Source organism: Spinacia oleracea, chromosome 2, assembly GCF_020520425.1.
Source record: "Spinacia oleracea cultivar Varoflay chromosome 2, BTI_SOV_V1, whole genome shotgun sequence".
NCBI classification, from domain to species: Eukaryota; Viridiplantae; Streptophyta; class Magnoliopsida; order Caryophyllales; family Amaranthaceae; genus Spinacia; species Spinacia oleracea.
Genome location: NC_079488.1, coordinates 97,011,648 through 97,030,775, shown reverse-complemented (window position 1 = coordinate 97,030,775; position 19,128 = coordinate 97,011,648). Strand labels below are relative to the sequence as shown.

General features: G+C 33.7%; 1 protein-coding gene and 1 long non-coding RNA gene across 2 annotated transcripts; one reads left to right on the top strand and one right to left on the bottom strand.

Annotated features, from left to right (window-relative positions):
- The first annotated feature begins 1,408 nt into the window (after positions 1-1,408).
- LOC110787621 (transcription repressor MYB6) lies at positions 1,409-2,937 on the top strand. The gene is made up of 3 exons (XM_021992250.2): positions 1,409-1,752; positions 1,852-1,981; positions 2,078-2,937. The coding sequence occupies exons 1-3, from the start codon at positions 1,620-1,622 to the stop codon at positions 2,769-2,771; spliced, it is 957 nt and encodes a 318-aa protein (XP_021847942.1). The 5' UTR covers positions 1,409-1,619; the 3' UTR covers positions 2,772-2,937.
- Positions 2,938-12,358: 9,421 nt separating this feature from the next.
- LOC130467112 (uncharacterized) lies at positions 12,359-14,532 on the bottom strand. The gene is made up of 3 exons (XR_008927274.1): positions 13,857-14,532; positions 13,405-13,467; positions 12,359-12,716 (listed from the first exon to the last, which is right to left on the bottom strand). It is a non-coding gene; the product is annotated as an uncharacterized lncRNA (long non-coding RNA).
- Between the last annotated feature and the right edge of the window lie 4,596 nt (positions 14,533-19,128).

Genomic DNA, 19,128 nt, shown 5'->3' with positions numbered 1-19,128 from the left:
GCAATAAGTTTCAAGTTCAAATTTGTTTGTATCGTTGTTGTGGTCATTCGCACGTAAAAACATACTTCCTTCGTTGCTTAAATATTACACCATGTTGAAATTACCCTCCCCAACACATAACTTTGACTCTTAACATCTCGAATTATGCATAAGTAAATATTATAAAAAGTATTGATATTTAGAAAGTATATATATATATCGATACAAATCTAATAAGATCATATACGATTACATATTTTATTACGTATATATTGCAAAAGATGGTCAAAAAAAATATATCATAAATAGTGTAAAAGTCAAAATGGTATGATAATTGTGGGACAAAAGAAGTACGACTTTCTAAACATTATGACAATTTGAAACTATAAGTCGTTTCCTTCCTCTCTCCCTCTTCCTTTCTCTCTTTTTTAGGGTTTTTAAAAATTAGGGGTTTTAGGGCGGAAATAACCAAATTTCTTCGACTATCATGTTCTCTTCAATTATGTTTTGTTTTTTGCGTTAGATCTCAATAAAACTACATATTTTTAGTGTAGTAAGTACCCATATGGTGGGTTTGATTATAGTTAAGTTTTGTGTGTTTAGTTTATTTCAAGTTGTTTCTTTGGTAAAGCTTTGTGTGGGATCGAAAAGAAGGTCAATCTTTCGACTACAATCATATGGAAATCATATATGTCACGACTACGACAGATATAAGACCCCCTCGCTAAGAAAATTGTAAATTACAACGATATAAAAGAGGGTATACATAATGTTTGATATACTATGTTCACGGCTATGGTGAAATGAAGTTTTTATTTGATTCGTTTGTTATGTACTACCTCCGTTCCTAAAAGTTCTTTACGCTTTCCGTTTTAGTCCGTTCCTGAAAGTTCTTTACACTCCTACTTTATTCCATTTTTACTCTTATTTGGCCCACCATAACTTACCCACTCACAATACTTTAATATTAATTTCCACCCACTCACATTGTTGGACAATTTATAGCCACTCATTTTCCATTTGTTACCCCACCATCACATGTTCACCAAAATTCCTTAATTACCATGCAAATAGTAACCGTAAAGATCATTTAGGAACGGAGGTAGTAATTGTTAAATTCAAATCTTTATGTAGATTTCGTATGACTTTTTATCAATGAATTAATTTGATTTAAAAACAAAAAACAAAAAAAGGGAAGTATGACTTTCTTTAAATAAAAAAAAAAAAAAAGAAAAATATTAGAGTTGAGTTCGACATAAAATAGAAAGGTGGAGAAAAATCTGCAAGTATAGGTGCCCCAGTTGTCCATGGCGACGTACTTACCAAATCCCTCCCTCTAGTTTCTTTATTTACATAATTTTGAACAGTTTTACTCCAAAGTTTTTACCACAGCACTGATATTAAGTATTAACCATCCATAAAAAAATGGTAAAATTTCTCTTTCCTAAAATTGATTCTTACCAAACTGGTCAAATCCTTATAGATCGAGTCTATTGGGCTTACCCTCCAATCATCTCCCATTTCTTCCTCTTCCCTTTCCTCTCCTCTTCTTACTATATAAATAAATTCCCAATCTCTCTCTTTTCTTTCCTTTTCTAAACTGCATACAGACAACATATTTAGAAACAAAACACCTAACTATGGGACGCTCTCCTTGTTGTGAAAAGGCTCATACTAATAAAGGTGCTTGGACTAAAGATGAAGATCACCGTCTTATTGATTATATCCGTCTTCATGGCGAAGGCTGCTGGCGTTCCCTTCCTAAATCTGCCGGTATCTATTTTTATATATTTGTCTCTTCTTCTTAATTATATTTTTGAGGTCTCGACAATTTCTTATGGACCTTTTTTTGTTTTTGTTTCTGGTTTTCAGGTTTGCTTAGATGCGGCAAAAGTTGCAGGTTACGGTGGATTAACTACCTTCGTCCTGACCTTAAACGTGGCAATTTTACTGAAGAAGAAGATCAACTTATCATTAAACTCCATAGTTTGCTTGGCAACAAGTAATTCTCTTCTCATTTTCAATTCCCTTTTTTATACGGAGTATTTTTTTATTATTTGGACGAAAAGCTAAATGAAATTTCAAAATTTTGTCGCAGGTGGTCCCTAATTGCTGGAAGATTACCCGGGAGAACAGATAATGAGATTAAAAATTACTGGAATACCCATATTAAGCGTAAGCTTATCGGCAGAGGCCTCGACCCACAAACCCACCGCCCGTTTAACTCCCCCACGGCCAATGAAACTGCCGCCGCTTTAACAACCGCCGATGTAAAAAAATCGCCCGAATGTTTAGGATGTGTTAAAGCGGTGAATAACCCACCAATCATTACTCAATTCGGAGCCGTTTCTCAAACGATCGACTTCAACAACAGTTACCCAGACGTCACTTCCACCAAGGTGAAGAGCGACTCTTGCAACAGCGGCACAACCACGGATGACGGGCCAACATACCGGGTTCCGGGTCAGACCAACATGGGCCAAGAGGACATTAACCTAGAGCTCACAATCGGGCTTTCTAAGTTTCAAGGTGAGGCCCGTAACTCCACAGCGAGCAGTGCGGAGTCTAGAGTTGTGGGTCTAAATTCAAGTCCGAGCCCGTTTGGGTTATTTTATGAGCCCATGAAAGTGGAAATGGTGGGATCAAATAAAGGGCAAAATGGGGAAATATGTTCATGTAGTGAGTTAGGGTTTGAGATGAATAGTAAAGGACAAGGAGGTTGTTGTAGTAATTGTCAAAGGAAAAGTGGGTACTTGATTTCTAGATACATTGGGCCGTTGTTGGGTTCATAAGAAATGAATTGCTAATAACCTTTTGTTATAAATGCTTTCTCACTATATTACTAACTCAACTTCCCCCAACCAAATTGTAATAAATTTTGGGGGTCCCAAATATTTTGATTTTTTGTCTTTTGTCCTGTTACAACTTACAATGGGAATTCAAGAAAACCTTACCTCATATTCACATCTTTTATATTTTTTTTTTATTTTTTTATTTTATCTTATCCCTATATGTTTTGCGGTGTAATTGAGTCAAATCGACTTCTGAATATGTCAATGTGTTCGAATGTACTCTGTACTACCTGTAGAATATTTTTAAACTTATGTAAATGTAAAGGGTTGTGGACTTGTGGTCCATTCTTGTTGAACTATGTCAATTCATTAGTGTTCATTTGGAAAATAACATAAATGTCTTGAATCTTAGGTATGTCTTGTGTGCGAGATAGAATTAAATGTCTTAATTACTACGGAGTAAGTACTTTGTAAAGCGGTGACACCGTGATAGGCTATGGAGATAACTATAATAGTTGTGAATCTTTTGATTGTTGTACATAAGGTTTTGGTTGTATGCTTCGACCTTGTTTTAATGACAACACAAGGTTATTCATATATATATTTAAGGGCTCATACAGGGTAAACACACGTCCATAAAAGAAAAAGAACATAATGAAAATTATGGAAATCCTTTAAGTAATTGATTATGCCGACTCAATAAAGAAGAGTAAGTTGAAAATATCGATTCCTTGTTAGTAATGTGATAAGAGAGAATGTTTAAGCAACTTGGGTGGCATTTGCTTTGATAAAATTGCAAAATTAACAACTTCGTTTTACCCGTTAACTAGTTGGTCATATGGTATAATGGTAACGTAACCGTGCGTGAATTATAGTAGATGCATCAATCAACAATTCACTGATAGAAATTTGAGAACGTACGCGGAAGTTTTGTTGGACCTCAATTATATAACAAAATTGCTTTTTTATCATTGATTACATTAATTAATAAGAATTGTACAATAATATTTGCGAGAGCTCATGTCTCTCACTTATCTCTTTGGTAGAACGCTTGTTTTCTATCCCTCATATTTTGTGGAGCTCTCTTGATTAGCCCACCTCTAAACTTATACATACAACGTATTTATAGTGGGTGTATCCAAATTTCTAGATTTGTCTACACTTATCATTTATCTAGATTTTTCTTACTAGATTTTTCTTAGGATAATTCTATAAATTTTCCTATTACATTTTTACCTAACATATTACCTAGATTTTTCTAGATTAATATTTCTAACATTCACTACTGTGTCTGCATATTTGGGAGTAGGGGTGAGCAAGACCGGGTACCCGGTCAAAAACCTTAGACCCGGTCCCGGAACCGGTCAATCCGGATCTTAAATTTCAGGAACTGGTCCCGAAACTGGTCAAACCGGGTCCAACATTTCTGGAACCGGACCCGGTGGAACCGGTTCTGGAACCGGGTACCCGGATCAGTTTGAGAATTTTTATAATTTTTTACATTAAATTAGATAGAAATCTTGCTTTAATTTCCCATAAAAGATTAGAGAGATAAGATGAAAAGATGAAAAGATAATTGTCAAAATGTGTAAAAACAATTATTAACAAAGTTATACTCCCTCCGTATTTTTTTAAGAGATACACTTGGTTGGGCACGGGTCTTAAGAAGAATAAAAGAAGTGGGGTTGGGGTAGATATTTTAATAAATAAGTACATTGGAGACCATGTCCTTTTGAACAAGTGGAGGTGGGGGTGGGGTGGGTGTAGTTGTAAAATTATTTTTTAATTGGAGGGTGGGTCATAAAGTGTAGTAAATATATTATTTAATTAGGTGGTGGGGTTGATAAGTTACCAAAAATGTCAAGTGTATCTCTTAAAAAAATACGGCCGGAAAAGGCAAGTGTATCTCTTAAAAAAATACGGAGGGAGTACAAAGATAAATACAACTCAATTTTTCTAAAAAATGACGCTTAATTCATCAATTTCCTTGTATCTATTCACATCCTTCCAAAAGCTGAACACATAGTAAAAATGGTCGGTAAAAAGACCAAACTGCAGATTGTGTTATCCTTGAAGATGAGAACAAAGCTTCTTTACAACACGGCTTGAGACGACGCGGTAATGAGTGACTTGTATACAGTGGTGCACAAAGAAGATGAATGAGGAAGACAGATTAGAGCCTTGGAGGTGGAAAATGCAAAAAGAATTTCAGATCCAAAGTTTGAGAATAAGCAAAGAACTTGAGTTTTTAGGGTTTTTTGAGTAAAATGGGCTGGGTTTTGATCATTTCAGTTACAAGCTGTTTAAAATATCTTAAAACCCAAAATAAAAGTCTAGTGGGTAAATCAATATACTAATATTTGACACTTGCGTTAAATTTTGGTAACGGGTACCCAGTTTTGGCGATCTGGTACCGGTTCCAACGGGTACCAACCGGGTAACGGGTCCAAAAAATCAGGAACCGGAACCGGATCCAGTTATGACCGGTTCCAAAATTTTGGACCCAGAACCGGTACCTGCGGGACCGGTTCCGGGTCCGGAACCGGGTACCCATTATTTTTGCTCACCCCTATTTGGGAGTTCAGATTCCCCGCATTATTGGCAACCTAGCTAATGACTTTAATGCTACATTTGCTAAGTCAAATTTTCTTTTGTTATTTGAAAATTATTGTAATAAAAGAAAGAAAAGAAAAGTGTCACTATGTGATTGTAATAATGCTAATAACAATTAGTAATATCATTTGCAACACAGAATTGCGTACACAAACTAAAATAATATGGCCTAGAGTAGCTACTAGCTAGCAATATACCAACCAATGATGTCTTGGCCTAGTGGTTAAGACTGAGGGCCTGTGTACAATAGGTCTCAGGTTCGAATCTCCCCGTCCCCATTTGTAATTTATATTGCCTTTGTGGCTCATTCGCACAAAAAAAAAAAAAAAAAAAGCTAGCAATATACCAAAAAAAAAACAATACTGCAGATTACTATTGAGTATTGACATCATATGAGACTATGAGAACTTCATTTGCTATTGATTTGATCGAATAACCCGTCTTACAAGGTTGATCACGATCGCCACATGCTTGAAGGTACATACTTTGAGACTATAGAAGTCTTTCTTCGCAATGTTACATATACGAAGTAGTGATTATGTATAATTGTTTAGAGTGATTATAAATGTCGCAAGTTGTGACAACATTTCGCAATCTTACGTGTCGTTAATTGGTACATATAGGCGACACGTAGTTATGCGTCATCAGAATATTTTTTACTATCAATGCAATATTTTTACCATAAAATAATTAAATATGTAAATAAGGTAGTCGATATAAAGAAGGAAACAAATTAGAATATTAAGATTTTCCCAGCTTTTTTTGAAGCATATATAATAAGTTATATAAATTAAATATTTTAGTGACCAAATTAAATCATTACACATAAACACGGCATGTCATTATTGTGACACGGCATAAGGGTCGTATGTTACGACCTTTATCATTTTCGAATTATTTAACCTAATACAGTCTACTACATAGTAATTACTAATTAAACACGATGGTTTTTACGAAATATTTAATATTCCGCTTTTAAATTTGAGCTTAATAAGTAACCTGTACAGTTTAGTACTGACCGAACAAGATTGATAATTGAGGAAATTGGACACTTGACAATTGACATAGAGTTTAGTGGCAATGTCTTTAGTTATTAGTAGATCTTAATTATTGGATTAAATAATGAATAATTGCTCCAAAGACATGAAAGTTCCTTACTCGTATTTTGTTAACTGAAACTGAAATGGAAAGCAATTGACAGAAGGGGTCCAGCCAATCCTGATCAAAATTGTCTGCTTACCAAACTCAACTTTATATTATGGCTTCATCAATTCTATCTCATCTGCCCACATGCATCTATTCTTAGTACCATCAATTCTTATTTATCTGTTTTTACACAAACTATGCCACCTCTTTCTCTACCTAACTTTATACCAAACACTTTATTTAAATCACATTCCACATGTTGCATGATCATAATTCATAAATCATAATGGTGTTAATTAAACTTTGCTAGGGGCTTATTTTTATTTAAGTTTGGTTTACCTTATCGCTACATTCTATTCATCTTATAACATTTGAACTTATTTGAATTGAAATTATTATCATATCTGATTAAATGATTGAAACTTATTTGAATTGAATTTATTATCATAACTGATTAAAAGACTGAAACTTATTAGATCTGATTAGATATGATTTCAAGAAAGTAAAACACTTGGTTGAAACTTATAAAACCTGATTATAACTTATTTAAAATTATTCGACTTGAAACTTATTTTTTAAAGGTGAAAATAACGCACCCCTAATTTCTTTCTTAAACTAGGATTACATATTTATGGTTCGTTAACCTTATTTTATTTCTTTCTCAAACTTCACGGTATATTGTTAATGTTCGTTTACCTCATCTACTCCCTCCGTCATTTTTTATTCTTTACGTATTTCGTTTTAGATGTCCCATTTTAACATTTACATTTGAAATATTTCATTTCCTTTCTCAAATTGCACCCCAAAGGATTATAAATATAATGGGTTAAGTAAATAGAAACAGGACATCATTTATCTCTTAATAATGTACTTCAGAATTGGATAGCAAAAGGTGGTAATTAAGTAAGGTGCATGTTAATTAATTAAAACAAAAATGAAGCATCTTCCAATGGAAATAAAGGGAAGAGGGGAGGGGGAAACATGTGAGATGTTTGGAGGGTAGGTAGCCAAATCTTCCCTCTTAAATAAAACAAAAGAATGATTGAGAGAGAGTAACAGTTGGTTGATTAATTTTAAATAATAAGAAGGGGATCAGACGGTGTGGGCCCGTGTGGGCCCAATAAAAGATTAACGGAAAGGCTGAGGATCAAGAGAAGAAGAGAGTGTCATGTGCAATTACACTGTGGAATGGGATTCCTAAATACGGAGTACAAATTAATTAAAAGGGTGTTTGGTTTGCACAAGAAAAAGGAATGAAATCAAAAAAAAAATAAAAATTGCAAAGTAAAATTCTTTGATGAAGGTGTTGTTTGGGTAACAATAGTTAATCTTCCACATATATTCCTTCTCTCCCCATTGCTCAACAAAATTCTCAACCCTTTTGGTAAACCACCTCACAACCTGTTAAGATCTGACCCATGAAACATCACGTGTGAAAGTCCCACATTGATAAAAGAAAAGAGAGTTAAACACTTAATAAGGTCAAAGGGCTACTCCCCTTATTGCCATATGGTTTTAAGGTGCAACCTCCTACGGTCTTGTTAAGTGTACTCTCTCTCTTGGTGACAGGTGTGGCCCAGGCCCGTATTTAACATGGTATCAGAGTCAGGCCCATAGCTGGGACCTTACTGTACTGTATTCTGGGCCAACTGAACGGGATCCATGTGAGGGGGAGTGAGTCAGACACTCTGACCCATGAAACATCACATGTGAGTCAGGGATGGCAATGGGTCGGATCTGGACCGGGTCCGGCAAGATCCAAACCCAGACCCGCTTTTTAAGAGGTGGATCCAGATCCGGCCCAGATCCGCTGGGTCCAAAAAAATCAGATCCAGACCCAGATCCACTGGGTCTAATGGGTCTAGGATCGGATCTAGGTCCTAAATGGGTCTAAGCGTATTTTTTTCCAAAAAAATTTGACCCTCATTTTCTTATCTTACTTAACTTTTTCGCCCATTTTTTGTATTTAAACGTATCTTGCTTTAATAAAACCACTAGAAACAGAATATTTGTTACTTTTGTTTAGGAAAAAAAAATTATATTAGCCTTGTAATACAATAAATATTTAAAGTTTGTAATAATATTATTTATATGTCACGTCAAACAATTTTTAAATAGTTTAGTATCATAAGAACTGAATAGAGTTTAACACGTAAAGATTGAATTATGTTTACATTTTAATAAAAAAATATTAAAAATTATATATGTGGGTCTGTGGGTCGGATCTGGACCGGATCTGGGTCTTTAATTCTTGGACCCAGACCCAGACCCACCCCATTGAACAAAGACCCAGATCCACAGGGTCTAAGTTTTTTGAACCCAGACCCTTGAAAATGGACCGGGTCCAACCGGATCTAGGTCGGGTCTTGGACCCATTGCCATCCCTACATGTGACCCATATTGAAAAGGGACCTCACACGTGAGGGGAAGTGTTAAGATCTGACCCATGAAACATCACGTGTGAGAGTCCCACATTGATAAAAGAAAAGAGAGTTAAACACTTAATAAGGCAAAGGGGCTACTCCCCTCATTGACATGGTATCAGAGCCAACGTGACGTAAAGGTCACAGGTTCAAATCTCATCTACCCCTCCTTCAAAAGTGGAATATTTCGCGCTAGATATGAGGAGGCCTATGCTGCATCCACACTTCAAGCCCAAAGGGCTTTCATGTGAGGGGGCGTGATAGAGTATAAATCTAATCTTGGGGCTTCAACCATAAGCTTAAGCTTTTGGTTGAGTTGGTCCTCTGACGCAACCAATTCGACCTTCTCTTACCACCGTCGTTGACTACCTCGTCGTTCCTACAACCGGCACCACCCTTCTCTCATCATTCTCTTATTTTTTCACCACTTCCACGGAAAAATTTGGTGTTTTAGTGATCTAATTCGACCATGAACACTCCAAATCCAGAGTAGTGTTTTAGTATTTATGTCGAATTTGCCCATTTAAATTCATTACCTCGTCTGTTCTTGAATGTTAGTCCCTTTTAAAAACTAAAGCAAACCAACATAAGTACACTTGTCATATGGATTTTCATAGAATCTACCCGACCATGTGGGTAAGAGAGAGATAGGAAGAATTAAAGAGTTTACCTAGGATAAAGGTATACATGGAAGTAAACAAGTGGACCATTTAGATATTTGTACGAGTATAATGAGGATAAATGTTGGACAAATAAGAAAAATTTCCAAAAAGCACTAACAAAAAAAAATAACAAAATATGAAAAAAAGACTAACATTCAAAAAACGAAAAAGAGTATTAATGAATAAAAAAATGTACTTTTATTTTTAGTTTCTTGATTTTCTTTTCAAACCTTTGCGGGTTGTGGGCTTGTGTTGCCGTTTGGGTGGGTTTTTGCTGTTTGGGAGTAGGTTTACGACGGTGCGGGTTTTTCATGTGAGTTTTAGTGGAATTTCAGGTGGGTGGGAATTATTTTAAGTTTGAATTTGGGTTGTTTCAGGTGGTTTCCGCAGTTTGGTTTCAGGTGATTTTGGTCTGGGTAGGTGATGGGGTTGGGTGGGTCGACAGAGTGGGTGGTTCTGGTTGCTCAGGTCTTGTCAAGGACAAATACAATGGTGGTCAAGGTAGTTGGATGAATAAGAGTTTGGGGTTAGAGTGATTCCTTAGGGCCTAGGGGATATGGGGAATCGTAACAGAGGAAAATGGGGTAAATGTTAGGGTAAAGGGAATGATTAAAATGGTCTAACAAACATAATCAAAGGGAATAAAGATTGTTGATTAACTTTCTTTTTCCATAATAAACGAAACAAACACCCCTAATTGAGAATGAGATATTAACCTAAAGAAAATATAGTACGGATTATCGTTATACCCCACTCTATTTAAAATAATTACTACACTTTAATTTTTGTACGAAGTATTATTATTCACATCTAAACTTAATGACTAATTTGAGTCGTCGTAACAAGTGTTTGGTACTCATCATATATAGAAAAGCCCTAACACGAGTCAATGATCAATTTGAAATAATTCAATCAGGCGCTTTTAAAATAACTTGAATGATCATCTAGTTCATCTTATAGCTTGAGATGTTACATCATCTTCTCAGGCAACACAATTCCTAGCTACTTGTATCCCACAATCGAAGGAACCTAGCCGCAATTAGACTGTAGTACTGTCATTCATTTTTATTACATTTATGCGTTAATTTATGAATCCAGCAAAGTCGTTCACACACAAACACAGCTCAAGTACTCCCTATAAGTTTGGTTTAGGGTCATAATCAGCTATTAAACACAGATAAAGTAGTTTTTAGATCAAACGTATCATTCACGTGACACGTGGGCCCATTCTGCATGTTATATCTTTTTGAACTTCCTGCCCAATTTCCTTCAAAAAAAACAAAAAAGAGGAACTTCCTGCCCAATAATGTAAACCCAAGCCCAATATCCAAAGGTTCGAAGTATTTATTTATTAAAGAGATTATTTACGGATGTTCATTCATGTTCATCTCTATTATATAAGTAAAAAAGGTAAGATTATTTTAGTAAATTTACTTTTGGTGTTTTCCTTGAATTACTAAAATGTGTTTTCCTTGAATTACTAAAATATCTCTCACACTTATAGAATAGATAATATTAATGATAATTTATCCAATAGGAAAAGCCCAAAGAAGCATTTTAATCAATATAGCCCTTTAAATAAATGCTTACCATTTTAATCAATCTGTTTATATGCGTTGTGCTCTATCTAACTTATTTGTTTCTTATATTCGCACGCATCACATTTATATTATATTTTTTACATGTTATTTCAGGTTTAAATGTAATAACACAAAACTATTTTTCTTATATTCGCACACATCACATGCATATAAGACTAGTACAAATTATTATAACGTTTGATAGTTACTCCCCTTCCGTCCCTAAGTTTTTATATATTGCATTTTTGGGTTAAAATTTTAAGAGATTGGTCATAAATTGTTACTAACGTATAAGAAACTGATAGTCATGTCAGATTTTAATAGACTCAATACACTGCATAATTTTATAATATCATTTTTCTAAAATTCTTACGCGTACCGAACTAGAATCTTTTACGTTTTAAGTCATGTCTTAAAAATGGTGAAAATTCAAATTAAACAACAATTAGCCAATTAGGGAGTAGTGAGTAGTTAACTACTCCCTGATCCACCTACTGATAGATAACGTGTACCCCGTTACTTAGTTTAGTCGTTTAATTAAGTAAGCATTGGATAATATGATAGGAGACAACCAATTGAGGTTGGCATGAGTGGTTAAGGGCCTCTTGTTCCTTAACCAAGGTCTCGGGTTCGAGCCTTGGGAATGGAAAAAATCTCAACTGGGAGGGATGCTGCCCATCGAGGTACCCATGCAAACTCCCGCGGGAGATTAGTCCACTCGCCGAAGGCGGTGGGAACTCCTCGTAGTAGAACCAAAAAAAAAAAAAAATATGATAGGAGACTAGTCCGAGTTTTAATGAATACCCATGAAATCTGGTAAAGGGCATATTATAAGGACATCATACCAAAGTCGAAGAAGGCCACAAGTTGAAGCAGCCAATGCTTTGGTCATCCAGTTGCGAAATCTGACCTGCTTTTTACATCTCTCGTTATTTGTGATAGCTGCATATGGTGATGAAGTTAAAATCTTTTAGCTCTAATTAGGCCCTGTTTAGTTCACCTTATTTAAAGACCTTATTACTCATTTCCAATTTAATCACACTAGATTAGATCAGAAAAAATAAGTACATATCAGATCTTATATATATAAAAAAATAAGTTTAGATTAGAAAAGATAAGTTCAGATCAGGTTATTATTATTATTGTTGCTTTAATAAGAAAAACGTTGTTGTCTATATCTGCATCAGATTAAAACCAATATCATCAGATCATGTCCAAATCACAACTTGTAACGCCCCGACCTCTAATTCAAGTATAAAAGCATACCTAGCAGCGGAGTTTAACTAATTCAGTCAGGACATTACCTGTCGTAACTCCCTCTTGGGAATTACAAGACAACATCATACCATAAGCCATTAAATCCTCCAAATTAACATAATAATCCTTTATATTTCTAAAATAAAAGTACCTAACTTACTAAAAGTCTTTAATTAAACTATCAAAACATTAAGCATAAACTAGGTAAATAATATTAAAGTGAAATTCCTCGCCTCTACTCGTTTCCATCGTTCCCCGCAGTACCTGAAATGGAAAACAAAACGGTGAGCCGAAGACTCAGTAATGACTACCCTAGCAACGTAAATTCATTTCAATTCATTTTATTTAATAACACAGGGAGAATAGAATAAGTAAAACCTTTAATAAAACATCATATTTAATTCATTCATAACTTTTTAATTAACATGTTAGTTGTCGGCAAGTACGAACCGTGAAGGAATTCTCCACTGGTCCTAGGCTCATCATTGAACTGGTAACATGGGGCCTGGGGCCTGGGCCCTGAGCCTGGGCTCATAAATCATGGTAGCCTGGGCTCGTAATCCATGGGTGGACAGGTGTCCGTGGTGCATGCATGACCGGTAGATAGGAAGATAGTAGTTTATATACTGCCAGACAAATCAGGTCTTTCACTTTCATTTATCATGTTTTATGTAATTTTACTAAGCCTTGGCTTTTGTATTTCAATTGAAATATCATAACTCATTTAGCTCATAAACATCATTTTGATCTTGGGATCAATAAAATATCATTTCTTTCATGGCATCGCATAAATATCATTTCATATAATAAGAAATCATTCAGTCAAAACATAATTCATTTCCCGCAATTCAATAAAACATGTCAAAGCATTCAGTTCATAAATTCAATCATATCGTCATAATTTCATAAACACATTTAGAAAGGAATTGCGGGTACTAGCAATAGCCGTTACCTCAACTGTAGTTTTATACTTCCCGTCTGATGGATCGTTCTTCCTGAGCTCCAAGTCCGATTTCTTAACTTATTGAATTAGTATACAACGATAAATAATTTAAAATCAATATTTTATAAATAATAAATTTTATAAGTAATGAATTTATAACTAACGAATTTTAATTAAAAGTATAATTTCGAAATTGAATGAAAATATTATTATTAAACAAAATTTTAATCGAAATATATTTATATATTTCATAAATCGATTTACATGGAAGTATTATATAAATTCGGTTTTTGCTAAATCAAAGTATTATACAAATTCGGTTTTTGCTAAATCAAGCTAGTAATTTATTTTATTAAAATCGATAATTAAACCTGAAAAATAATATCAATTTTTATTAGTAAATAATTCATCAAAACAGGAATATTGATAAATCGAAAATCTGAAAATTCAGATTGTCTTACCTAAAGCCCAAATTGTTAAATTGGCCCAACTTAAGTTTGGGTTGGAGGAAAATAGAATCAAGGTTTTAAAACCAAGATTGGATTTGGGTTTCTGGGAGTCGACCAAAGAGAGAGGAGGTGCGAAACAGGGGAGGCACGAAGGGGAGGAGGAGAGGAGAGGAGGGTGGCCTGAGTTGGGCGGTGCAGCAGCGCAAACCGCGACGGAGGCGATGGTGGTGGTGGTTGTTTTCCGGCGGAAGAACGACGGGAGGGAGGGAGGGGAGCACGAACAGGGAAAATAACAAGGGGGAGTTTGAGGGGTGCTTTGGGGTGGTTCTGGGAGGAGGCAGCGGTGGCTCGCCGGGAACGGTGGGACGGCGGAGGTTGGTTCACCAATTGGTGAGGGTGATGGGGTGTGGTGGCACAGCAAGGGAAACGAGGAAAGGGAAGACAGGGGAGGGTAGGGGAGTTGCGACGAAGGAGGAGGAGAGCAGGGGGAAGTACGGTGGGGTACGGTGTTGGGGGATGTCACGGTGGTAGTCGGTGGTTATGGTGGTGGTGGTTGGTTCAAATCAGAGAAACAAAAGGGGAGTGAACTTGGTTTTTGGTTTGATTTTTGATTCAGAAATTTGGTTTTTTTTTGTTGGATTTGTAAAGAAAGAAAAGGAAGAACTCAATTTGAACTTAACAATGTATGGAACTGGTTTTTAGGGAAGAGGAGGAGGAAGAAAATTCCTTCACTCATTTGTACGTGGAAAGCAATCAGAAAAAGAGAAAAGGAAATTTTGGCTCTTCTAAGGGCAATTTCGTAATCTCACAAGATTAGGCCAAAATTCAGAAATTCGTTGCCATTTTTTGAAACTACTAAAAATAGAAATGTTTAGCTAAAACAATTCTTTATAAAAATATCGTTAACGAAACATAAATAAATTTAGTTTCCGAATAAAATAAGAACGTTTCGAAATTATTAGAAGTCCGAAAATAATTAAGATTTAAATCTATTTTAGCTAAATAAAAATAATGAAGCATAATTAATCGAGTTTTAAAAATCCGGGGTATTACACAACTGATCAGAACTGATCTGTATAGATAAGAATCGATATGTCCAGATCAAAACTGATTTGTATAGATCATATCCATATCAGAAACGGTCTAAATAGATCATGTCCAAAGTATCCATATGTCAAGATCAGAACCGGTATGATCAGGTCATGTCCAAATCATAACCAATCTGTGCAGATCAAGTCCAGATCAGAATCGATATGTGTAGATCAGAATTGATCGGTACAAATCACACACAGATCAGAACCAATATATCCAGATCATAATTGATATGTATAGATCGTGTCAAGATCAAAATCGATCTATATAGATCATATCCGGATTTGAAACGATATGTGAAGATCATGTCCATATTAAAATCAATATGATCGATATGTGCAGATCATGTCCAAATTATAACCATGATGCCCAGATCAGAACCTTCATGTCCAGATCAGAACTATTATGTCCTTATCAGAACTGATATGTGCAGATCATGTCCATATCAGAATTGATATGTATAGCTCATGTCTAGATCAGAACCGATATGTATAGATCATATCCAGATCTGAAATGATATTTCCAGATCAGAACTAGTGTGATCGGAACCGGTATGATCGATATGTGGAGATCATGTCCAGATCAAAACCATTATGTCCATATCAGAACTGGTATGTGCAGATCATGTCCGGATCAAACCGATCTGTATAGCTCATGCCAAGATTAGTACGATCAATACAGATCATGTACAGATCATAACCCATACGCCCAGACAAGAATCGGTATGTCCAAATAATGTCCAAGTCAGAACCATTATCTCCATATCAAAACCGGTATGTCCAGATCATGTCCAAATTAGAACCGATCTATCTACACCATGTCCAAATCTATCTAATATATGAAATAGTTAAATGATGACTAAAGTAAAATAAATAATTTGTAATTATAACAATATTATCAATTTGAATATAAAATAATCATTTAATATTAATAATTGTAAATTTTGTTATTAAATCTTAATTATAAAAAATCAGATCAGATCATATTAGATAATTTCATATCAGAAAAAATATGTTCAGATCAAATCATAATAGTTTCAAATCAGATCAGAAAAATTAAATCCAGATCAGATCAGATCATGCCAGATCAGATCAAGAGAAATAAGGTGAACTAAACATCTCAAAGCCAAGGAATACTACTTTATGACCTAAACAAACAAAAACAACAACATTATTATTACTACATATTTTTACTTGGGTTTTAAGTATAAATACCCAAGTGATCATAATTTTAGTATTGAAATATATAAACTTCCTGTTGTAAAACATTTTCGGATTACAAAACTCTCCAACACCCCATAGTACGAGATTCTTTAAGGGATTAAAAAGCTGGTGGTTTTGGTTGACATTTAAAATCATGGAATTCAAAAGGAATAAAGGTATTTAGGCATTGGTTTTTTGAGCCAAACTGAACTAGCTGAACTGAACTGAAATGAAATTAACTTATATAAATGAACTGAACTTTACTTAACTGAACTAATTTATTGAATTGAAATAAATAATAAATAATATATAATAAATAAAAAATAATTAATACTCTGTAATAAATAATTAAGAACAAATAAAAAATAACAAAAATTAAAATTAAAATAAAATTAATTATAATTAATAATTAATAATTAATAATTAATAATTAATAATTAATAATTAATAATTAATAATTAATAATTAATAATTAATAATTAATAATTAATAATTAATAATTAATAATTAATAATTAATAATTAATAATTAATAATTAATAATTAATAATTAATAATTAATAATTAATTATTAATAATTAATAATTAATAATAATTAATAATTAATAATTAATAATTAATAATTAATAATTAATAATTAATAATTAATAATTAATAATTAATCATTAATAATTAATAATTAATAATTAATAATTAATAATTAATAATTAATAATTAATAATTAATAATTAATAATTAATAATTAATAATTAATAATTAATAATGATTAATCCGGCTAACTATTTCTATATATTATTATATACAATCAACTTTTTCATTTTTGTCTTAATATTTGTGCAAATAGTAACTGTAAATATCTTTATGAAACAGATGTACTAATTTTTTTGATAAAAAATATAGTGCAATCACTAAACACAATTTTATTTTGCCTTTTTTCGAGTAGAAACACACACACCCAACAAATATTTGGTTTATACGGAAGAAAACAAACAACAAATCTAAACTTTCAAACCCAAACACAAACTCTCGTTCCAAATCTTCTATATGCGTCGCTTCCTCCTCCCCAAACTCCATATTCTCAAAGTCTGTGGTAAATCCACTCACTACTTCTCCGTCGATGCCACAACGATAAGGCCCTGATTTCCAGCAGACACTAATATCAAGTTGAGTAACGACAATGGAAAGATGTGAATCACATCCTCTGACATCGACTTTTTCTCCCCTCGTCTTCAATTCAAATCATCTTCATCTTCTCAGATGCTTGATATTTCCCACCCCCAATTTTACTTCTGATTGTCGCCACATGTTCTTAAACAGTATAATTAATTTTGGAGTTATTTGGAGTCTATCTACCAAATTTGTATGAGCTTGGAAATGTTTTACGTGGACATTCTTTGTCTCCTACTTTTCTTTAAAAAGTATTATATATATGACTATTCAGTTGTATATTCAACCCTTTAACCCTGATTTGATATTTAAGCCATTTGTTGGACCTTTTTTTTTGTATTGTCGCTACTAGCTATCTTCTGGTCAGCAGGACTTCTGTTCAGCAGGACAAATTCCAGCCATGACCACCCAATTCGACGGGAATGCTCTAAAACATTATTATTCTTCAACCTACCGACGCTATCCAGATTTAACACTAAACCTCAGTCATGACTCCATTTTCCGGCGGCCACGTACCACTAAAGTATGTCGTTTCTCGATTATACAGCCATGACAAACAATAATCGTTGTAGATTCTAAGGAACAAGCACCGAATTTCATTGCTCTTTGCTTCAATATCATCAACACATTCGTTCTTCATCCCATTGATTTCCATATCTAACTAATCCAAACAAAAATAAACACGGAATTTCGGGTTAAGGACGAAAGACGAACGACGAACGACGAACAACGAATGATAAAAGACACCCATGAACGATGAGCAACGAAGAACGACGGGGTCGATTTGCCGGCCATCGGAACTCTGGCTGTAATTACTGATAATATTAGCAAGAGGAGAGAGAAATTAAGTTAATTGTTAATTAACTTTCCTAATTATTCTATTTTTTTATTTAAGAAAATACTAATAATTAATTTTGGAAAATACAGAAATTACAAAAAAAAAAAAATTCACATTTAAATTTAAAAATCAAAACAATTAAAATCATTAAAATATATTATTTATGTTAAATTTAAAGATAAAAGCAAAGCATTTTATGTGGCTCATATTAATCCATAGTGGTGGTCATACTTACTATGATCAATTGATCATCATAGAAACATCTATGATCTTTACACTTTCTTTTTATTCCATTTCAAAAAAAAAATTATTCATTTTGTTTTATACTATTTTTGGACATGAAACTTTACTATGATATCATTCTTATCGCACAACATTTACAAGTTTTCACTCTATTTCTTTTACTTTATTCATTTACTTTACACCCAACCACTTTTTACATATATCTTTTACTTTATCCACATTTTATTACATTTATCCACCTTTTTTACACACTTTTTTTTTAATGTTAATATTAATATATAATAATTATAAAGATCATTTCAAAACTGTGGCAGTATAAACTTTAATTTCGTTTATGTCCGATGTGTTTTCTTGCAAGGAGCCATATTAGTTGTTCAGTTTAGCAGCCCTAAAAGCTAGTTTAGTCAAATAAAATTCTCGAGGGAGTCCACAAACATTTTGAAAAGTGGGCATTGGCTGCTGTATATATTGATGATTAAATTATAAATTGAACTTCTCTGTTCACTAATACAGTGGAGTTAAAGAAAGCAATCACTTTATGATCATTTCGATTTATCTGTTAAAAACAAAAACAAAAATTCTCTCCATATTTTAAAAACAGATACAGTTTTCTTAACGTATTTTAAAAACAGATACACTTTTCATTTTGACATGTATTGATCATCACTTTCAATTATATTAATATTTCTCTCTTTCTTGTGGTCCCCACACTTACATCATATTTCATCCACTACTACACTTTC

What these genes read in the sequence shown, in the direction of transcription:
- LOC110787621 (XM_021992250.2), top strand. Translation starts at nt 1,620, where the DNA reads ATGGGACGCTCTCCTTGTTGTGAAAAGGCTCATACTAATAAAGGTGCT. An exon ending in TTCCCTTCCTAAATCTGCCG is followed by an intron (nt 1,753 to 1,851) that starts GTATCTATTTTT and finishes TCTGGTTTTCAG; the next exon opens with GTTTGCTTAGATGCGGCAAA. An exon ending in CATAGTTTGCTTGGCAACAA is followed by an intron (nt 1,982 to 2,077) that starts GTAATTCTCTTC and finishes ATTTTGTCGCAG; the next exon opens with GTGGTCCCTAATTGCTGGAA.